This window comes from Oncorhynchus clarkii, chromosome 6, assembly GCF_045791955.1.
Source record: "Oncorhynchus clarkii lewisi isolate Uvic-CL-2024 chromosome 6, UVic_Ocla_1.0, whole genome shotgun sequence".
NCBI lineage: Eukaryota > Metazoa > Chordata > Actinopteri > Salmoniformes > Salmonidae > Oncorhynchus > Oncorhynchus clarkii.
This window is the reverse complement of record NC_092152.1, coordinates 63,406,980-63,429,712: the sequence shown is the minus strand read 5'-3', so window position 1 is coordinate 63,429,712 and position 22,733 is coordinate 63,406,980. Positions and strand designations below refer to the sequence as shown.

General features: G+C 42.7%; 1 protein-coding gene across 1 annotated transcript; it reads right to left on the bottom strand.

Annotated features, from left to right (window-relative positions):
• Positions 1-1,766: 1,766 nt before the first annotated feature.
• LOC139411417 (neuronal acetylcholine receptor subunit alpha-5-like) lies at positions 1,767-17,159 on the bottom strand. Its single transcript, XM_071157753.1, has 8 exons — positions 16,700-17,159; positions 16,324-16,479; positions 11,191-11,342; positions 9,616-9,660; positions 5,860-5,969; positions 3,417-3,594; positions 2,517-3,248; positions 1,767-2,209 (listed from the first exon to the last, which is right to left on the bottom strand). Exons 2-8 carry the CDS (start codon positions 16,400-16,402, stop codon positions 2,051-2,053), a joined length of 1,455 nt encoding a protein of 484 aa, XP_071013854.1. The 5' UTR covers positions 16,403-16,479; positions 16,700-17,159; the 3' UTR covers positions 1,767-2,050.
• Between the last annotated feature and the right edge of the window lie 5,574 nt (positions 17,160-22,733).

The following is a 22,733-nucleotide window of genomic DNA, read 5'->3' as shown; positions in this document are numbered from 1 at the left end:
CCCCAGTGCGCAGGCATAGCCCGGTGCGTTACATCGCAGCGCCTCGTATCGGCCGGGCTAGAGTGGGCATCGAGCCAGGTGCCATGAAGCCGGCTCATCGCATCTGGTCTCCAGTGCATCTCCTTGGGCCGGGGTACATGGCACCAGCCCTACGCACGGTGTCCCCGGTTCGCCAGCACAGCCCAGTGCGGTCTATTCCACCTCGCCGCACTGGCCTGGCGACGTGGAGTATCCAGCCAGGTAGGGTTGTGCAGGATCGGTGCTCGAGACCTCCAGTGCGCCTCCACGTTCCGGTCTATCCGGTGCCTCCTCCACGCACCAGGCCTCCGGTGGCAGTCCCATGCACCAGGCTGTCTCTCCGTCTCCTTCCTCCAGGTGCTCCCTCCTGTCCAGCGCTGCCAGAGTCTCTCGTCTGTCCTGAGCTGCCAGAGTCTCTCGTCTGTCCTGAGCTGCCAGAGTCTCCCGTCTGTCCTGAGCTGCCAGAGTCTCCCGTCTGTCCTGAGCTGCCAGAGTCTCCCGTCTGTCCTGAGCTGCCAGAGTCTCCCGTCTGTCCTGAGCTGCCAGAGTCTCCCGTCTGTCCTGAGCTGCCAGAGTCTCCCGTCTGTCCTGAGCTGCCAGAGTCTCCCGTCTGTCCTGAGCTGCCAGAGTCTCCCGTCTGTCCTGAGCTGCCAGAGTCTCCCGTCTGTCCTGAGCTGCCAGAGTCTCCCGTCTGTCCTGAGCTGCCAGAGTCTCCCGTCTGTCCTGAGCTGCCAGAGTCTCCCGTCTGTCCTGAGCTGCCAGAGTCTCCCGTCTGTCCTGAGCTGCCAGAGTCGCCCGTCTGTCCTGAGCTGCCAGAGTCGCCCGTCTGTCCTGAGCTGCCAGAGCAGCCCGTCAGTCAGGAGCTGCCAGAATCGCCCGTCACTCCGACTCTGTCGGAGTCGCCCTTCACGTCGGCGCCGAAAGAGTCTCCCGCCTGTCCGGTGCTGCCGGAATCTCCCGTCCATTCGGGACCCGTCGGCGAGGGTCGCCGCTCGAAAGGCGCCACGGAGGCGGGCTAAGAATCGGTTAAAGACTATGATGAAGCTGGGTCCACGTCCCCGCTCCAGAGCCGCCACCGCGGACAGACACCCACCCAGACCCTCCCCTATAGGTTCAGGTTTTGTGGCCAGAGTCCACACCTTTGGGGGGGAGGGGGGGGGGTACTGTCACGTTCTGACCTTAGTTTTGTTGTTATGTCTTTGTTTTAGCATGGTCAGGGCGTGAGTTGGGTGGGTTGTCTATGTTCGTTTTTCTATGTTGTGTTTTTGTGTTTGGCCTGGTATGGTTCTCAATCAGAGGCAGGTGTCGTTAGTTCTCTCTTATTGAGAACCATACTTAGGTAGCCTTTTCCCACCTGTGTTTCGTGGGTGATTGTTTCCTGTTTTCTTGTTTCCGTTTTCACTCACTTTGTTATTTTTGTATTTTGTCGTGTTCAGTGATTATTAAAATGTCATGGACACTTACCACGCTGCGTATTGGTCCGATCCTTACTACTCCTCCTCAGACGAAGAGGAGGAAAGCCGTTACAAGGTTAATGTTGACTTAAACATAAAAGGTAATGAGTCATATATATAAAGGGGTAATGGTAAAGGGTACTGTACACTTATTTACAAAGGGGTGGATTAAAAGTTATGAATTAACACCTGTTAACTATTAGCTAGTCTCATGTGGCCAGCCTTCCATAATCCTGTCTCCTTAACTGTGAGAAGCCTGTTTTTCAGAGGCAAGAAAGACAGTAACCTGGAGAGTTGTATTCATTGTTATACTTTACTTTGTAAGATATGCCTATAGGGAGGTATCCTCCTTTCAGAATATAAAACAATTGATTGTTAATTTAATCTATAAACAGATACAGCAACATAGAGACAATAATCCCTCATTCATTTACACAAATCAAAAATCATGATGGAACTAGAATCCATTGCAATTATAACTGGTCTCCCACACCCACGTGAGTAAGTGTCTCTTTATCTGCACTGACTGTAGTGTCTCTGACATTATTGTGCTCAGTGCACTTAGTCTCAGTTTAGTCTTATCCGCTGCCGCCTGCATGGTTGGGGACGATGATGTTTGCCCATTTGTAGATGACAGGGATGAAGAGCAGAGCAGAGCCCAGTACTGAGACCAGGAGAAAGGTCCACAGGAACACACGATCCAGAACTTGAGCCACAAACTTCCAGTCCTGCACCACCTGGAGAGAGAGACCAAAACGCCCTTCAGACACCAACACATGACCTCGTTGACACAGGCTGGGAGGGCTTTGCACTCAGAGGTGCAGTTGCATGTGACAATCAGAGGATGGAGACAAATATACAGTATGGAGATGATGAATATATAGAGAGAATTACAGTAAGACTTCAAAAACCTAAATTCAGTACTATAGAATTGATTTTGAATGGTGTTCAAGTCATAACAAACAAACACAATATTCTCTCATGCCAACTTTGTCATTGATACTGAGGGACAGACTGATTCTCTGTAACTCAATGGGATCTTACCTCTCTGACCTCGTTCTCCTTGACCACATGCATGGTGATGTAACGGATAGAGTCCAAAGCAGCCTGCAGGTTATTCCTAGAGGAGAGATGAGGGGTGGACTCTGGTGAACAACCCTTCGTAATGCCCCCTACTACCCCCTCTCTTCTTGCCAGTCCTGCCCACTCTCTCCCTGTCAGTCCTTCCCTGGCCCCGCCTGGGGTAGCATAGCGGTCCACGTGGCTGCGCATACACAGCAGCTTAGGCAGCCTGTGCAGGAAGATACGGCGCACCCAGGGCGCCATGCCTTGGTGCGTGGATGAGGAGCGGTGGTGGATGTTGATAGCGAAGACGGTGATGACAATTGAGAGCGTGACAAAGATCATGGTGAACACCAGGTACTCCCCGATAAGAGGGATGACCTTGGAGGAGGACGGAATAATCTCCTCGATCACGAGCAGGAAGACGGTGAGGGACACCAGCACAGAGGTGCACAGGGAGATCTTCTCCCCGCCGTTGGAGGGAAGGTAGAAGACCAGGATGGTGAGGAAGGAAAGGCCGATACAGGGGATAATGAGGAAGAGGGTGTAGAAGAGCGGCAGTCTACGGATGATAAAGGAGTAGGTGATGAAGGGGAAGTGGCAGGGACCGTCCATCCTCAGACCACGGCTGCCTGTCGCTTTCACTATCTCCCATTCACCATTGTCAAAGTAGTCCCTCTTATCTACATGGAAGTCCTCCAGGAGGATGTCAACCTATTGAATGAATACAAGGTTAGAAAAGATGAAACATCAACAGACGTATCTTCCCTTCAACTCCCCAAAGTATAAACAAGAGATTAACACATTTCTGACATCAATTAAAGACTGTATGGTCATTACTATACTGTAGACTGTTTCACAATGCTGTGTAGGCTATACAACCTGTGAGCCATCATAGGTCCAGGAGCCAAACTTCATGGAGCAGTTCTGCAGGTCAAAGGGGAAGAAGGTGACATCGATGATGCAGGCTGACTTGTAGTTAGCGGGCTGTGTCCAGATGATGGTGCCATCATACTTGACAACAGCCTTGGTGACAGAGCCCTCAAAACGTCCATCGGCACTGTTAGAGGAAAGGGTTAACATCTGTTTATCGTCTACGGGGTTGAATCAGGCTTTTCTTGATGTGTTGGATTAATTGAATTTGTGCTGTTCAAAATATAGTCTGTGCTGTGTAGGGTTGCAAAAGCTACCGGTAATTTCCCAAAGTTACTGGAATCATCAATTTTGGTATTTAACAGACAATCTATGGCAATCTATCGTAACTTTCGTAATTTATACTTGAAAAACGTATTTAAAAAAAATTCTGAATATATAGTATTAATGTATTATATCTGTGTCCATATTGTCCATGAGTTTCTAGTAGATAGACCATACGGTTCAAGAGAAAATAACCTAATTCATCAAAAAGGCATTTAATCAACAAAAGCATTCTTTTCAATTAACTCTGCAACACAACTGCCACCAGTTTGACGCCAAAACACTGACAACAAACACATACTGGCACAGTAAAAAATGTTGAAACCCTCATACTAAACACCAATGGTATTCACTAAGTTTATGGTTTATATTTAGGTTAATGTTTTACAGCTTTGTCATTCTATTTTGTGACTGCATTTACACAATTCCGATTGTTTTAATTAATAGGTCTTTTGAACAATCAGATCAACTCTGAAAAAGATCTGATGTGAAAAGATCTGATGTGATTGATCAAAAGACCAATTAGTAGAAAAAATATCAGAATTCGGCTTCCTGTGTAAAAACAGCCACAGAGGGCCAGAGATTGTTACAGACACCTGTGATAATCTGAAGTACCCAAAAGGGCCACTAGATGTCTTGTAATAGATTACATAAAATCCATGAAACATACCAAAATTCTGGTAGTTTACTGGTAAACTTAGAAAGTTTCCAGTATTATGCAGTGCTTGACTTGGGATGGAAGTAGTGTAGGAGCTGTATTATTCCAAGCCGGTACATTAGAGATTATGTTATAGAGACCTCTGATTATTCACTGTTAGTGGATTAAACTCATTTTCCATTACTTCTATATGACCTATAACTAAAAAAAAATCATGACTATTATTATAGTTTACATGAAAAAGTAAGTATTATTGACACTGGAAAGATGAAGTGTCTGATTTCATGTAGACCTACCACGTCTTTCTCCTGCTGTTGTGCCCTTGATCAAAGCACTTAGCCCCCCAGATAGAGAAGGACTGTTAGTCACATGTTGTCAACATGTGGTCAACTCTCTATCTGGAGAGCAGGGTGTGCAGGCTTGGCTTTTTCAACATTACAACCAAATACTTTTGTCTCTATAAAATTATTATCTCATTCAACAAATGGATAAGGTAGGCTTCTTCAAAGCAAGGTATTAACTAGACCTGTTTATATATAAGGCACAAATATTTATGTTTTGAGGGAGATCTATGCACAAAAATGTATTTGTCAATTTCTTAGAATATTTTTACGTTGTCGCAATTACATGTCTACTAATAGAGGGGAATCCCAGTTGTTTAACATTGCAGATAGGCTCTACAGTGCCGGTGGAAAGGCAACAACGAAATGAATGCTTAGTTAGCTATAAGTTAGATAACTAGCGAGATAACTGCTACAAGTTACATTTTGAATTGGTGATCTAGTTAGTCTGTCTGTCATTATGGAATACCTGCTGCTGGAATGTCGCGCTCTCTCTCCTCGGGCAACACCACACTGGCACACACGCAACCCCACACTGGCACACACGCAACACCACACTGGCACACACGCAACACCACAGACATTCATTCCGATAATGGCTGATATGTAGTTATTTTTATTGATTGACCATATTTAAAAGTGTGCTTTTTTAAATTACATTAGAAACAGTTATTCAACTAATTTCCATTACTTTTCATTACCTTACAAACCCTCATTTGACAATTTGGAGCAGGATTCATGCCATTCAGCCTAGCACTTTTTCAATCTGCGCTATCTCGAACAGCCTATATTGGCACTCACAGATTCAGAGACTAGCGACAAATAAACTTGAACAAAGCAGAAACTCGCCATTGCTATTCAATGAAGATCCCACCTTCATTCAGATTTGATCAACCTTTTTTGGCTCGGTGTGTGAATCTGGGCCAGCGAAAGGCAACTTTGTTTTTAAAGAGGAGCTGTACGTTGTGCTAGTACGGCGTTCCGGACAGCTACGGCCCAAGTCAAGCACTGGTAATATACCCTCCCTTTGCAACCCTAATGTGGAGATTATATTGCACCGAAAGTGTTAGTTCAATATCAGTGCCATCTTTTGTTCTACTGTTGGCAGTCTGTTGGGCATGGTACTTACTTGTCATAGAGCACAATGTCTGGGATCCAGATGGAGTCCGAGGGGACTCTGATGTTAGTGATGCCCAGGTAGTCACCAGGGTCCCAGCGTAGCTTCATGTCCAACCATTCCTAAACAGGAGAGAGAGAGAGAGAGGGGGATGAGTCATCTCTTTTTACAAGCAGATCCATTTGACAAGACTGCTGCTGGAGCTCGCCATGAATTACTTTTCTCCTCATGAGAGACATTTGATTGCACTACACTATATACTGAGTGTACAAAACATTAAGAACACCTGCTCTTTCCAGGACATAGACTGACCAGGTGAATCCAGGTGAAAGCTATGATCCCTTGTTGATGTCACTTGTTAAATCCACTTCAATCAGTGTAGATGAAGGGGAGGAGACAGGAAACAAATAAAGTAGATAGTAGGAGAGAAGCACTGACGTGGACAGAGACAACCTTATGTCCTCATTCACCGCTGACAAATAGATGTGGCCATGCAGTGGTGTAAAGTACTACTTCAGTATTTTTTGGGTGTATCTGAACTTTACTTTACTATTTATACGTATTTTTGACAGCTTTTACTTTTACTTCACTACATTCCTAAAGAAAAGTATGTACTTTTTACTCCATACATTTTCCCTGACACCCAAAAGTACTCGTTATAAGCAGGGCAGAAAATGGTCCAATTCGCACAATTATCAAGAGAACATCCCTGGTCATCCCTACTGCCTCTGATCTGGCGGACTCACTAAACACAAATGCTTTATCTGTAAACAATGTCTGAGTGTTGGAGTGTGACCCTGGCTATCTGTAAAATAAATTGTGCCGTCTGGTTTGCTTAATAGAAGGAATTTTAAATTATTCATACTTTTACTTTCGATACTTAAGTATATTTTAGCAATTACATTTACTTTTGATTCTTAAGTATATTTAAAACCAAATACTTTTAGACTTTTACTGAAGTAGTATTTTATTGGGTGACTCACTTTTACTTGAGTCTTTTTCTATTAAGGTATCTTTACTTTGACTCAAGTATGAGTATTTAGTACTTTTTCCACCACTGTGGCCATGTTAGCTATTGCCCTCTGTCCTCTGATTTGCATGGAGTTGTTTGTCATTGTGGCAGACTTGGGAGAGGCTGAGCTGCAGACCCTGGTCTGGAGTGATGATTCCCTGGCTGCAGAGAGCCGATGCAGTCAGAGGATATGAATTAAGCTGCCAAGAGGGCTGGGTGGCAAGGCAGGATGCCGGGGGGCGGGAGTTGCAAAGTGGGTGGCTCGTGTGGGCACAAGGGAAGGTGGAGGAGGGTGGGGAGAAATGAAGATGTGAGCTTTTCGTGAAATGCCACCAGAACAAGGGGACATGCAGGGGGAAGGGAGGTTGATTGTTACTCTAAATGTCATGTCGCCTTTGTATGTCTAGCTGACGCTGCTGTAGAGCAGTGGTTCCCAACCTTTTTTGGTTATTGTACTCCCAACTGAATTTTGCTTTGCCTGGAGTACCCCTGAAGTACCCGCTTATGTGCATGTAACCCTATGGACTTATGAGTCTTTTCAATTACCCCCTCTGGATAGTACCCCTGGGGGTACTAGGTTGGTTGGGAACCACTGCTGTAGAGTGTTGTGAATTATACAGTGGGGCAAAAAAGTATTTAGTCAGCCACCAATTGTGCAAGTTCTCACACTTAAAAAGATGAGAGAGGCCTGTAATTGTCATCATAGGTACACTTCAACTATGACAGACAAAATGAGAAGTTTGTGTCTGAATGTCTGAAGTTTGCTAGAGAGCATTTGGATGATCCAGAAGAAGATTGGGCGGATGTCATATGGTCAGATGAAACCAAAATATAACTTTTTGGTAAAAACTCAACTCGTCGTGTTTGGAGGACAAAGAATGCTGAGTTGCGTCCAAAGAACACCATACCTACTGTGAAGCATGGGGGTGGAAACATCATGCTTTGGGGCTGTTTTTCTGTGAAGGGACCAGGACGACTGATCCGTGTAAAGGAAAGAATGAATGGGGCCATGTATCGTGAGATTTTGAGTGAAAACCTCCTTCCATCAGCAAGGACATTGAAGATGAAACGTGGCTGGGTCTTTCAGCATGACAATGATCCCAAACACACCGCCCGGGCAACGAAGGAGTGGCTTCGTTAGAAGCATTTCAAGGTCCTGGAGTGGCCTAGCCAGCCTCCAGATCTCAACCCCATAGAAAATCTTTGGAGGCAGTTGAAAGTCCATGTTGCCCAGCAACAGCCCCAAAACATAACTGATCTAGAGGAGATCTGCATGGAGGAATGGGACAAAATACCAGCAACAGTGTGTGAAAACCTTGTGAAGACTTACAGAAAACGTTTGACCTCTGTCATTGCCAACAAAGGGTATATAACAAAGTATTGAGATAAACTTTTGTTATTGACCAAATACTTATTTTCCACCATAATTTGCAAATCAATTCATTAAAAATCCTACAATGTGATTTTCTGGATTTTTTTTTCTAATTTTGTCTGTCATAGTTGAAGTGTACCTATGATTAAATTTTACAGGCCTCTCTCATCTTTAAGTGGGAGAACTTGCACAATTGGTGGCTGATTAAATACTTTTTTTGCAACCCTGTACAATGGGTGGGTCTAATCCTGGACGCTGATTGGTTAAAACCGCATTCCAGTCGGTGTCTATTCCACAAGTTACCACCGGCTAAAGCTGTGACGTTGAAATGCCTATTTGCACTGTTCAATCTCACTCTGCAATCCACTGTCTCATCAGCCCAGCCAGACAATTTATAAACATGACCTCCAATGTAAAAAGCACCTAGACATTGTCTCCCATTTCTTTTAGACTAGCATTTGGTTTTCAATTTGTCTCTCTGACATTCGTACCATTATTTAATTTTGAAATTTGATCTCCAGCTGTCCCATAGTAATGAACGTGTAGGGGTCGGGAGTAGGGACAAGACGGACAAGCAGGCAGCTTTTCTCAGCCAGTCAATTTTTTGGGGGATATATACAAAGAAATGTCATTAGAAACAGGTCAAATAAATGAAGTGCAGCTAGTTTGCGGTCTTTCCAGCTTCAGTTTGAAGTGATTGTGTTAGCTTTGTTGTTGGCTAACTCCTCTGAACAATAGCGTTCTGACGAGCGAGCACATTTTCTATGACAGGTGAAATCGCGCATCATCATTGTTATGGATGTATCCAAATAAATGTCACTAGAAAACAGCTTAAACGAACGACTGGGTCGCGTCCATAGATACAGAACAAAAATACTTAACAACTGGGTCACGTCTCTGAGAACCAAACCGATAGAATAGATAGAACCAGCCGGCTTGGGTAGAAACACCTAGATTTGTGTCAGGACTATATCTTGTGGAACGATGAAATAGTATGAATAAATTCCTCAAAATAACTTTTTAATTAAAATATGCTAATCATATGTTGTATAAAGGTGACAATGCCCTCAAAGACGGTGATTGGAGGACATATCGACTCAGCACTCGACTCAGGCCTAACAACCCCCGTGCTAATTTATCCTCCAAACACTGGCTTCTCAGGTAATATCACTTAATTATTTATTTAAGAACAAATTCTTATTTTCAATGACGGCCTAGGAACAGTGGGTTAACTGCCTGTTCAGGGGCAGAACGACAGATTTTTACCTTGTCAGCTTGGGGATTTGAACTTGCAACCTTCTGGTTACTACTCCAACGCCTTAACCACTAGGCTACCCTGCCGCCCCATTACCCTATACCCCCCCAAATATGTTTAAGATCTTGCCTGTTTCATCCACACATTGGTTGTCATCAGCTGGTTCTTCTCGTCCTGTAATGGGGAGAGCATACTGTAAAGGTTGTATCTGTACCTTTGTGTTGTTATACAGTTTGTAAATGTGTTAAAAAACAGAATGTAAATGAGTCTAAATGTATTTATAGTGATATATTCTTTGCAGTGATGTAATGTACTTAAGTAAAAAATACTTTAAACTACTCAAGTAGTTTTTTGGGGTATCTGTACTTTGCTGTTTTTATTTTTGATTACTTTTACTTTTACTTCACTACATTCCTGAAGAAAATAATGTACTTTTTACTCAATACATTTTCCCTGACACCCAAAAGTAATCATTACATTTTGAATGCTTAGCAGGACAGGAAAATGGTCCAATGCACACACTTAGAAGAAAACATCTGTCACGCCCTGACCTTAGTTTTCTATGTTTTATGCATTATTTTGGTCAGGTCAGGGTGTGACGAGGATGGGTATGCCTGTTTGTCCTGTCTAGGGGTTATTGTATATCTAGTGGTGTTTGTCAGTCTAGGTTTATTATAGGTCTATGGTGGCCTGAATTGGTTCCCAATCAGAGACAGCTGTTTATCCGTTGTCTCTGATTGGGGAGCCATTTAGGTTGCCATTTGCAATTTTGGTTTGTTGGGTTATTGTCTATATGTAGTTGCCTGTCAGCACTTGTTATTGTAGCGTCACGGTCAGTTTGTTGTTCGTTTAATTAAAAGAAGAATGTATTCTTATCACGCCTTGGTCTCCTCGTTATGATGAACATGACAACATCGCTGGTCTTCCCTACTGCCATTGATCTGAATGCCTCACTAAAAAAAAAAAAAAAAAAACAGTGCCGTCTGGTTTGCTTAATTTTTTCGGTTTTACCCCAATTGTTAGTAGCTACTATCTTGTCTCATCGCTACAACTCCCGTACGGGCTCGGGAGAGACAAAGGTTGAAAGTAATGCGTCCTCCGATACACAACCCAACCAAGCCGCACTGCTTCTTAACACAGCACGCATCCAACCCGGAAGCCAGCCACACCAGTGTGTCGGAGGACACACCGTGCACCTGGCAACCTTGGTTAGCAAGCACTGCGTCCGACCCACCAGAGGAGTCACTGGTGCACAATGAGACAAGGATATCCCTACCGGCCAACCCCTCCCTAACCACGCTAGGCCAATTGTGCGTCGCCCCACAGACCTCCCAGTCGTGGCCAGTTACGACAGAGCCTGGGCATGAACTCTGGTGGCACAGCTGGCGCTGCAGTACAGCACCCTTAACCACTGCGCCATCCGGGATGCTTAATTTAAAGAATTTAAAATGGTTTATACTTTTGATACTTAAGTATATTTTAAAACAAATACTTTTAGACTTTTAGTATTTTACTGGGTTACTTTCACTTTTACTTGAGTCATTTTCCATTAAGGTATCTTTACTTTTACTCAAGTATGACACTTGAGTACTTTTTCCTCCACTGATTATTTGCCTTGAAAGTCCAGCTTGGATTGACAAACATCAAAATAATCATCAGGAAGACACAAACCACAATATCCCATAATAATCCTATTTTTCTCACCACGTCCACTAGCTGGGAGATGGCCAGTCCAAATCTGACCCGTACTGTGCCGTTGAGGTATTCCACAGGCCTCACCCATTTCTGGTAGTTTCTGAAGAGGTTCTTGAACAGTTTGTCCTCTGTCTTGGCATAGGAGGACAGTTTAGGGATTCCTATAGAGGCAGGGAAACACCACATTAGCCTGCATCATGTCAGCGACGTGTTAACAGGGGGCATTATCCTGGTAACAGCTCATGGCCATTGTTCAGCCCAGCTAAAGCACATTGACAATGATTCATAGTCCCTGGCACCTGACACTTTGTCAATAACCCCATCAATCTCCAGTTTAACGTGCAGGAAATCACCCCAGGGCTCTCAGCATCATGGCAATCACATCTCTGGTCCATGTTTACCCTCAGACCAGGACCAGACATTCACTATCTAGAGAGGAAGAAAGCTAACTGTCACTTTGTCATGGCAACATAGTCAATACCTTTTATTCATGATTTGGTGTTTTCCACTCCTCATGGAAGGAGACCAAGGTCAAGTGTGTCCTTCCTGTTAGAATTCTCTGCAAACTAGCATGTTTGATCAGATATGTTGGTGTGTATAACAGAGGTGTAATTTTATTTACAATATGTTTTATTGTTTTTTCCATCAAATTAATCATCCTCTTCCTCCCTGGACAAGACTCCTCTGCTACCAATACAGAGTGGTGCTTCATCCCCAGTTCTTCACCATGGAAGTAGGCCTATAAACAATCTAACAGTGATTAAAGGTAAGAGTCACTTGGCTGGGGTTCAGGCAATAAAAGGCTGTCCAAACCTTTAAAAGCTAATGAAGGTTTGGCACAGTATAAACTAAAGATTGTTGCATTTGTGCACCAATTTCCTCCGTAATTGATGACTCACTGTCTGCCGGCTGCATAGACATGGAGAGATTAAATATGACTCCATTGTTCCATGTGTGTGATGCCACCACTAGTGTCAGGTGGGAAGGTTTCAATAGTGTGGGCTGCCTAGTTAGCCTCCTACCATCATCCAACACTAATGTGTTTCTTCCTATCAGCTCTGTTCTATTTAGTGTCTCTCTCTGTAAATCCTCAGTCAGTCATCCCCCGCTCTGGTCTAATTTCATTTGTCTCCGTGTGTTTTCTATCTGGATTATGAGGAAGGAAGCCCCAATGAGTTTCACTCTCCATAACTTCATTACAGATGGATCTGATGTTGTGACTGTGGTTGATGGATACCTCATTGTATCAGTGCATCAGCTGGCCTCTGTGGCATGCTGGTATCCATGACAGCCTGGTGGTGTAGGCCCTAGGGGGGTTGATGATGGAGAGAAAGGCTAGAGGGTGGAGCTTTAGATAGAGGAAGCGTTTTATGTGTGAAGGACACAGTGAGGTCTTTGTGCCCCCTAAGGACTAGCTGGGTTTTTAGACAGAGAGAGACCGAAGGTGCACCTTTCATATTAAAGACATCAGCCGTCACTCTAGTCCACATACAACTGCTGACTGGGAGGGAAATCTAGAGTTAGCCTCTGTAAATGCAGAATTAAGCACAAGCAAATCTCAGGATTCAATTATTATATTCAGCACTTTAGTTCAAACGAAGGATGTAACGTTGCTGTATTACTGCTGGAAACAGCTCTCCAGCTCAGAGAAAATGAAGAAGTATTGATTAAATTCTTGAGGGACACAATTCTCTTAAATCATTCGTGCTTATGGGCTTATTTTATGTGCGTTCAATATGGCTGTAAATTTACCTGAGGATGACAGGCCCAATGCGGGGCCGACTACAGTTAACACCCCTGTGTCATCCTCAGGCTCAGGATCAATAGCAGCATTCTTAGACCTCCTCAGTCAATATCACTGGGATTAGCAGATTCGTCATCTTTACACGTTCTGTCTCTCAGCACAGCTTCCTGCAGGAAATCCTGCTTCATGTCTGGCTTCTCTGGGAGATTCTGAACACTACCCTTTGTGAAAGCCAATATAAATATGATCCAACAATGTGTCATATAACACCTACAGTACAACCATCATCTATTGTATGTCATTACAAGTAGTAACTTAGCAATGAGCTAAGTAATACTTTTTATATAAGATTTATTTATGCTGAGAACCACGGGACACTGTTAATTTAAACTGAGCAAAGACATCTATATCAAATCAGAGTCTGCACAACTGGAAAATCCTCACAGAGCAAGGGCATTACATACATGGACTACATTATAGTTGCTTCCTTTGATTTCTGTAGTGGAGCAACAATTCAGCATGCATTGTCATGATAGAATGATAAACACAATCTAAAGACCACTTCCCAACCCTTCACAATATATCTAATTCAGTGTATAGATTGTGTTATAAATGCTCAGTCTTACACTATGTTCAAAAGTTTGGGGTCACTTAGACATTTCCTTGTTTTTGAAAGAAAAGCTAATTTTTTGTCCATTAAAATAACATCAAATTGATCAGAAATACAGTGTTGACATTGTTAATGTTGTAAATTAATATTGTAGCTGGAAATGGAAGATTTTAGTCACCATAGCAGCACCCACTCGTAGCACGCACTACAGCAGGTATATCTGGTCACCCCCAAAGCCAATTCCTCTTTGGCTGCCTTTCCTTACAGTTCTCTGCTGCCAATGACTGGAACGAACTGCAAAAATCACTGAAGCTGGAGACCCATATCTCCCTCACTAGCTTTAAGCACCAGCTGTCAGAGCAGCTCACAGATCACTGCACCTGTACATAGCCCATCTGTAAATAGCCCATCCAACTACCTCATCCCCATACTGTATTTCTTTATTTATCTTGCTCCTTTGCACCCCAGTATCTCTACTTGCACATTCATCTTCTGCACATCTACCATTCCAGTGTTTAATTGCTATATTGTAATTACTTCGCCACAATGGCCTATTTATTGCCTTACCTCCCTTATCTTACCTCATATGCACACACTGTATATATACTTTTTCTACTGTATTATTGACTGTATGTTTGTTCATTTCATGTGTAACTGTGTTGTTGTATTTGTCGAACTGCTTTGCTTTATCTTGGCCAGGTCGCAGTTGTAAATGAGAACTTGTTCTCAACTAGCCTACCTGGTTAAATAAAGGTGAAATAAAATAAATACAAATGTTTAATGGAATATCTACATAGGCGCTCTAATTGATCATTAGAAAACCCTTTTGCAATTATGTTAGCACAGCTGAAAACTGATGTTCTGATTAAAGAAGCAATAAAACTATCCTTCTTTAGACTAGTTGAGTATCTGGAGCATCAGCATTTGTGGGTTCGGTTACCGGCTCAAAATGGCCAGAAACAAAGACCTTTCTTCTGCTGGCCTTCTAGGCAGAGTTGCAAAGAAAAAGCCACATCTCAGACTGCCAATAAAAAGAAAAGCAAAGAACACAGACACTGGACAGAGGAACTCTGCCTAGAAGGCCAGCATCCCGGAGTCGCCTCTTTACTGTTGACTTTGAGACTCGTGTTTTGCGGGTACTATTTAATGAAGCTGCCAGTAGAGTTCTGTTTTTCAAACTAGACACTCTAATGTACTTGTCCTCTTGCTCAGTTGTGCACCGGGGCCTCCCACTCCTCTTTCTATTCTGGTTAGAGACCGTTTGAGCTGTTCTGTGAAGGGAGTAGTACACAGCATTGTACAAGAGCTTCAGTTTCTTGGCAATTTCTTGCATGGAATAGCCTTCATCTCTCAGAACAAGAATAGACTGACGAGTTTCAGAAGAAGAATACGTTATTTGTTTTTGTCCATTTTGAGCCTGTAATCGAACCCACAAATGCTGTTGCTCCAGATACTCAACTAGTCTAAAGAAGGCCAGTTTTATTGCTTCTTTAATCAGAATAACAGTTTTCAGTTGTGCTAACATAATTGCAAAAGGGTTTTCTAATGAACTAGCCTTTTAAAATAATACACTTGGATTAGCTCACATAACGTGCCATTGGAACACAGGAGTGATGGTTGCTGATAATGGGCCTCTGTACGCCAATGTAGATATTCCATTAAAACAGTAATTTACAACATTAACAATGTCTACACTGTACTTCTGATCAATTTTATGTTATTTAAATGGACAAAAAAATGGCTTTTATTTAAAAAAAGGACATTTGTAAGTGACCCCAAACTTTTGAAAGGTACTGTATCTACAATTAGTGTAACCTGATTGTGTGGCCAGTGAGGCATTGGGCCAGTCTATCTCTCCAGAGGATCCCTGGCTGTGTACTGTACTGATGAAAGATGTGAATATTTTATGAGTCACCTCGAAAATGTGGGGTTTACAAAAACACCCCAAGAGATGACAGATTAAAATATGTGACCTTACACATCTCCTAACCCTCTTCTGCTGTCTACACAGCCTATGTTATTTAACCCAGTCTGCTAACGAAGGACAGAATTTCATAAGAGGAGCTCCATTACATGTTTCCATTTTAGTTATTTAGCAGACGCTCACGCTCTTATTCAAAACCAATTACAGTGAGCGTCAAACGAGAATCAACCCTGTTTCTGCGCAGGTTGGCATGGAGGAGGCAGCCGTGTGGAGCTATCTGGGCTGGCCAGCTTATATTTCTGATATTGACTGGACAGAGTTATTAGAACTCTGAGGTTCTTTCCCCAAGTCGTTAATAGAGATATTTATTCCCTTATTCAGCTCATCACCTCTCCCAGCTGAACAGAAGGTCACCAACCACAGGAAATTACTGCACTAAACCAGACAGGGCTGCGTATCATATATACTGAATTAACTGAGAGCAGGAAACCAAATCACTCACTTTCATAACAAAGGTTGGCAAAGTCTCTGAGACCATACACTTTGATTAGAAATCTACTTAAAAGGGAAATTAGGTTTGAATATATTGAGTGGTCATACTGACATTACTCAGCCCATCTGTTAATGACCATCCCTCATCAGTTCCTCTTTTAATTTAATATTAGTCTCAGCTGGTGTTGCCTCTTCACTATCTCCCACCCTCAGATTTTCCATCTGCCCTGCTGCTCATCTCCTTATCTGTTCCCAGTAGATGATCCTAGTTGTGCAGAGTGGGTATCTCTCAGACTGATAACATCTCTGATGGCCCATCACTCTGAGAGTGTCTTTCATGTCCTCCACGGTGGTACTGTGAGGAGAACTTACCCAGAGAGTGACACAGGTGGCAGCAGCAGTATGACAGCAGCAGGAGTAGAGTGGTGGCCGCTGGCCCAACTCTCAGCATGATATCAGAGGGGGCTCCAGATCCACACAGCCAGGGAGCAGTCCCTCAGGCAGCCATGACTACAACACAACTAGAGTCTAGGAAAACACAGCACAACACAGTGCACAAACAGAGGAAGTTATGGGATATGTATGCATCCGTTTAGATACCTTACATGTACACACAAACATGGATACAGATACGCACTGCATACACATAGAAACTAATTTGCACATTTGCAAACACACACATTTCATCTTACACATTTCACAAATACACACATGCACAACAGTGTACATGCGAACACATTACACTCACCTGCTTGGATGTAGTGAACACGCACAAACACATTCACATATGATCACAAACAGACATACTGTGCACATCAGACCTGCATCCTCTATTCCTATCATCCACTCAACACACAATCTATCCTGAATGCAGCGTGAGAGTCCAGACAGTGTGTCGGCAGACAGACAAGCAGCGCTGCTCTCTAGTTTTCCTCCATTCCATGCAGCCCTGCCTCAGCTCAGACAGACAATGCTTCAGTCTCTTGCTGCTGCCTCTAAATGAACGGTAGCACGCTCTCTCTCCTCTCTCTCCTCCTTTTCCTCCTCCTCAACCTCCTCCAGAAAACCAGCTCCCCTTTCTCTCCTCTCTCTCCTCCTTCGCCTCCTCCTCCTCCTCAACCTCCTCCAGAAAGCCAGCCCCCCTCTCTCTCCCAGAAGAGTCTGATCACTAATCACTATCAGGTATCTTCCCCAGCAGCACACTGCCTGCAGCCTGTAGCCTATCCACAGCCAAGTGTCTACACTGCAAGCCCTGCCCTAGCAGCTCTACCTATATAGATCCAGCACACTGATGTTGTTCTCTCTTTTTCTCTCCCCACAGACAGTGGCTAGCAGCGAGTCTGCCTCAGCCATACGTCTAACTAAGGTAACTTAAGGCGGTTGCTTCAGGTTTAATGGCAGGGTTAATAGGGATGGAGGAGCATGTGTGTATCTGTATGTGTGTGTTGAGAGCTTCTCTAATAAGCAGCATCCATACCCCTGATACTATAGTAGCTGGAGTACCTGTGGGAAGAGAATATTCAGATTTTGAGATGTTATTTTGTGTGTGTGTGTGTGTGTATGCATGTCTGTGAGTCACATAACTCCATCATGTCTATGATGTATTGTCTCACATCATATATTTGACAGCCGTCTGCACTGATGGGTTGAGGGACAAGCATTGTGTAGGAGTGACGCCATCTAGTGTGAGACACGGGTCTATGATGATTACGCCTTGTGAGAGTGACAGCAAATGGAAAATGCTGGAAGGAAAAAAACTCTTCTGCCTAGCCCATGGGTCAAGGTGTGTGTGGAGAAGTGGTAATACTGTATGGAGCAGCCAGCCTACCACTCTTTCCCTCCTCTCCCCTCCTCCTCCCCTCTCCCCCTCCGCTGGGAGACACGATGATGGCGGCTTGTCTATTACTAAGCTCTGTCTCCATCTTCCATTAGACTGAGCTTTCTATAGAAACACTGTAACCACATTAGCCTGCCACATATTCTCCTTTGTCCACATCTCTTTCTCTATGTATGTCTCGGTCTTGTCTTATTATTAATTTGTGTGTCTTAGTTCATATTTTCATGTTGGCATAACAAACCAGTGGAAAAAATTGGCTAACACTTAGTTTGAATTAATATAGCTTTAATATAGCCTATTCAAGCTTGGTTTGTTTTTATTGAATAAAAGGTTGAATAATGTCACCTACATCTTTACTAGGCTCAAAGATAGTACCCAGACTGCAGACTGCATCAAATGAAGTTCAAAACCAAATCAGTATTTAAAAAACACATCTTGGCCTACGCCTAGGTGTACAGTATTAATATCCTCAGACTCTATTCACATGTCATATACTACAGTATAGCATTACAGTATAGCACTACTGTATAGCACAACTATAAGGCACTACTGTATAGCACTACTGTATAGCACTACTATAAGGCACTACTGTATAGCACTACTGTATAGCACTACTATACAGCATTACTGTATAGCACTACTGTATAGCACTACTATATAGCACTACTATACAGCATTACTGTATAGCATTACTGTATAGCACTACTGTATAGCACTACTATATAGCACTACTATATAGCACAACTATAAGGCACTACTGTATAGCACTACTGTATAGCACTACTATACAGCATTACTGTATAGCACTACTGTATAGCACAACTATAAGGCACTACTGTATAGCACTACTGTATAGCACTACTATACAGCATTACTGTATAGCACTACTGCATAGCACTACTATATAGCACTACTATATAGCACAACTATAAGGCACTACTGTAAGGCACTACTATATAGCCCTAGTATATAGCCCTACTGTATAGCACTACTGTATAGCCCTACTGTATAGCCCTACTGTATAGCCCTACTGTATAGCACTACTATATAGCACTACTATTTAGCACAACTATAAGGCACTACTGTATAGCCCTACTGTATAGCCCTACTGTATAGCACTACTATATAGCACAACTATAAGGCACTACTGTAAGGCACTACTATATAGCCCTAGTATATAGCCCTACTGTATAGCACTACTGTATAGCCCTACTGTATAGCCCTACTGTATAGCACTACTATATAGCACTACTATATAGCACAACTATAAGGCACTACTGTAAGGCACTACTATATAGCCCTAGTATATAGCCCTACTGTATAGCACTACTGTATAGCCCTACTGTATAGCCCTACTGTATAGCCCTACTGTATAGCCCTACTATATAGCCCTAGTATATAGCACTACTATATAGCCCTACTGTATAGCCCTACTGTATAGCCCTACTGTATAGCCCTACTGTATAGCCCTACTGTATAGCACTACTATATAGCTGTCACGTTCATTATAAGGATCGGACCAAGGCGCAGCGTGGTGTGTGTACATTCTTATTTATTTAAAGAATGAACACTGAACAAACTAACAAAATAACAAAACGAAACGTGAAGCTATACAAACGAGTGCTGACAGGCAACTACACATAGACAAGATCCCACGAAACACAAAGGGGAAATGGCTGATCCCCAATCAGAGACAACGATAAACAGCTGTCTCTGATTGAAAACCATATCAGGCAAACATAGAGATACAAAAACCCCTAGACCTACAACAACCCTAGACATACAAAAACCCTAGACAACACAAAAACTAGCGTACCCACCCTAGTCACACCCTGACCTAACCAAAATATCAATAAAACAGAAATATCCAAGGTCAGGGCGTGACAATAGCCCTACTGTATAGCACTACTATATAGCATTACAGTATAGCACTACTAAAGTATCATGGTGTCCTCTCTGTTCAGCAGGCTGTACACAGGGTCCTGTTTTTCTTTCTCCTTCTTTGTTTTGGTCACTTTGGCATAGATGGCAGTTTCCCCCTGCTGTTCTGGTCTTTTCACTGAGGGGAGAGGTTGCTAGATTTAGTCAATCATGCTGGATACTGAATGTAGAGAAAGTTAACTGAGTGTTCTGAGAATTTAGTGTCTGTGGGAAACCAAATCGCTACAGTTAAGTGCATCTTTATATAAATATAGCTACCTCATTGGACTGTAGTTTGAGTTTTGTGGGACTTGAGTTGTGTTATGAGTCTTTGCTCACATTGTCTTCCTCTGTCTGCAGGCCTGTTGGTCTCTGTGTGTATGTGGCTAAACATTCATCAACCTGTGTAGTGTCTGGTTACGTGGGATGCTCAGGGCTGCCTCTACGTCAGTATAACAGACAACAGATAAAAATAGGTATGACATGAACCTACCTTTGTAACCCATCATGTTACGTATTCTATTCTACTTGTTTCTTTTTTAGTACCCACCTCTAGTTATTACACTGTGCAGTGCCTCATTTCCTGTAGGATCAGTTGGAGAGCTACAGAAACAGAAAATGAACTTCATACTCCTACATGTACAGTGCCTTGCGAAAGTATTCGGCCCCCTTGAACTTTGCGACCTTTTGCCACATTTCAGGCTTCAAACATAAAGATATAATACTGTATTTTTTTGTGAAGAATCAACAACAAGTGGGACACAATCATGAAGTGGAACGACATTTATTGGATATTTCAAACTTATTTAACAAATCAACAACTGAAAAATTGGGCGTGCAAAATTATTCAGCCCCCTTAAGTTAATACTTTGTAGCGCCACCTTTTGCTGCGATTACAGCTGTAAGTCGCTTGGGGTATGTCTCTATCAGTTTTGCACATCGAGAGACTGAAATTTTTTCCCATTCCTCCTTGCAAAACAGCTTGAGCTCAGTGAGGTTGGATGGAGAGCATTTGTGAACAGCAGTTTTCAGTTCTTTCCACAGATTCTCGATTGGATTCAGGTCTGGACTTTGACTTGGCCATTCTAACACCTGGATATGTTTATTTTTGAACCATTCCATTGTAGATTTTGCTTTATGTTTTGGATCATTGTCTTGTTGGAAGACAAATCTCCATCCCAGTCTCAGGTCTTTTGCAGACTCCATCAGGTTTTCTTCCAGAATGGTCCTGTATTTGGCTCCATCCATCTTCCCATCAATTTTAACCATCTTCCCTGTCCCTGCTGAAGAAAAGCAGGCCCAAACCATGATGCTGCCACCACCATGTTTGACAGTGGGGATGGTGTGTTCAGGCTGATGAGCTGTGTTGCTTTTACGCCAAACATAACGTTTTGCATTGTTGCCAAAAAGTTCAATTTTGGTTTCATCTGACCAGAGCACCTTCTTCCACATGTTTGGTGTGTCTCCCAGGTGGCTTGTGGCAAACTTTAAACAACACTTTTTATGGATATCTTTAAGAAATGGCTTTCTTCTTGCCACTCTTCCTTAAAGGCCAGATTTGTGCAATATACAACTGATTGTTGTCCTATGGACAGAGTCTCCCACCTCAGCTGTAGATCTCTGCAGTTCATCCAGAGTGATCATGGGCCTCTTGGCTGCATCTCTGATCAGTCTTCTCCTTGTATGAGCTGAAAGTTTAGAGGGACGGCAGGTCTTGGTAGATTTGCAGTGGTCTGATACTCCTTCCATTTCAATATTATCGCTTGCACAGTGCTCCTTGGGATGTTTAAAGCTTGGGAAATCTTTTTGTATCCAAATCCGGCTTTAAACTTCTTCACAACAGTATCTCGGACCTGCCTGGTGTGTTCCTTGTTCTTCATGATGCTCTCTGCACTTTTAACAGACCTCTTAGACTATCACAGTGCAGGTGCATTTATACGGAGACTTAATTACACACAGGTGGACTGTATTTATCATCTTAGTCATTTAGGTCAACATTGGATCATTCAGAGATCCTCACTGAACTTCTGGAGAGAGTTTGCTGCACTGAAAGTAAAGGGGCTGAATAATTTTGCACGCCCAATTTTTCAGTTTTTGATTTGTTAAAAAAGTTTGAAATATCCAATAAATGTCATTCCACTTCATGATTGTGTCCCACTTGTTGTTGATTCTTCACAAAAAAATACAGTTTTATATCTTTATGTTTGAAGCCTGAAATGTGGCAAAAGGTCGCAAAGTTCAAGGGGGCCGAATACTTTCGCAAGGCACTGTAAATATGTAATTAGAGAAATATCAACAATAAGCCTCATCCATGTCCCTGACACTGAAGGAAATGTACGAGAGGGATTGCAAACGAAGAGAAACTTACATTACGCCAGCTGCGACTAGAACATCCAGCATATGAAAATCAAAGACAGAAAACATGCAGTATAACTTAGTACTTAAATAACTTAAGAAAATGAACAATATGTGATGCAAAATTTTCAATGTAAAATTATGAACTAATATATTGTACCTGGTACAACTGAGATTAGACTGTATGTTTGATCCGTATCCTGAGTCTCACTAAGGGAAGAATAAAAATATGAGTATTTCCTGTCTCAACAATGTGGACATTGATAAATCAAGTAGTAGTATTTTATTTTCATTTGGTAGGTTTGATATACAGTACCTTGGTTGATGGTCAATGCCTATCACTGTAACTGAAAGCAACAGTAAGGAATTACTTAAGCCATTGTGTTACAATACATAGACACTTAGATTAACATCAAGCATTTGCTCACGTTCTCCCACCATGTCACATATGGTGATTGTAAGGCTGGGATTCAATCATTTCCGCGTTAGATTTTTGTTACAGCTTGCTTGATTTTTAAAGGGGCTTTCCGATTGAGCTGTCATTTGCAACGTTTCGTCAATATGAACTGCGAGTGTACAAATCTACAGTTACAATATATTAACAAATATCTTGCTAAACTTGACTGTTAACAGATTCATTTATCAAAATTCCAAATTCCACATGAATTGT

Excerpts from the sequence above, each read along its gene's own strand:
- LOC139411417 (XM_071157753.1), bottom strand. The coding sequence starts at position 16,402 with ATGCTGAGAGTTGGGCCAGCGGCCACCACTCTACTCCTGCTGCTGTCA. Across the intron at positions 11,343-16,323 it reads CCACCTGTGTCACTCTCTGG|GAATCCCTAAACTGTCCTCC; the intron begins GTAAGTTCTCCT and ends CTGCCTCTATAG. Across the intron at positions 3,595-5,859 it reads GACATTGTGCTCTATGACAA|TGCCGATGGACGTTTTGAGG; the intron begins GTAAGTACCATG and ends TTCCTCTAACAG.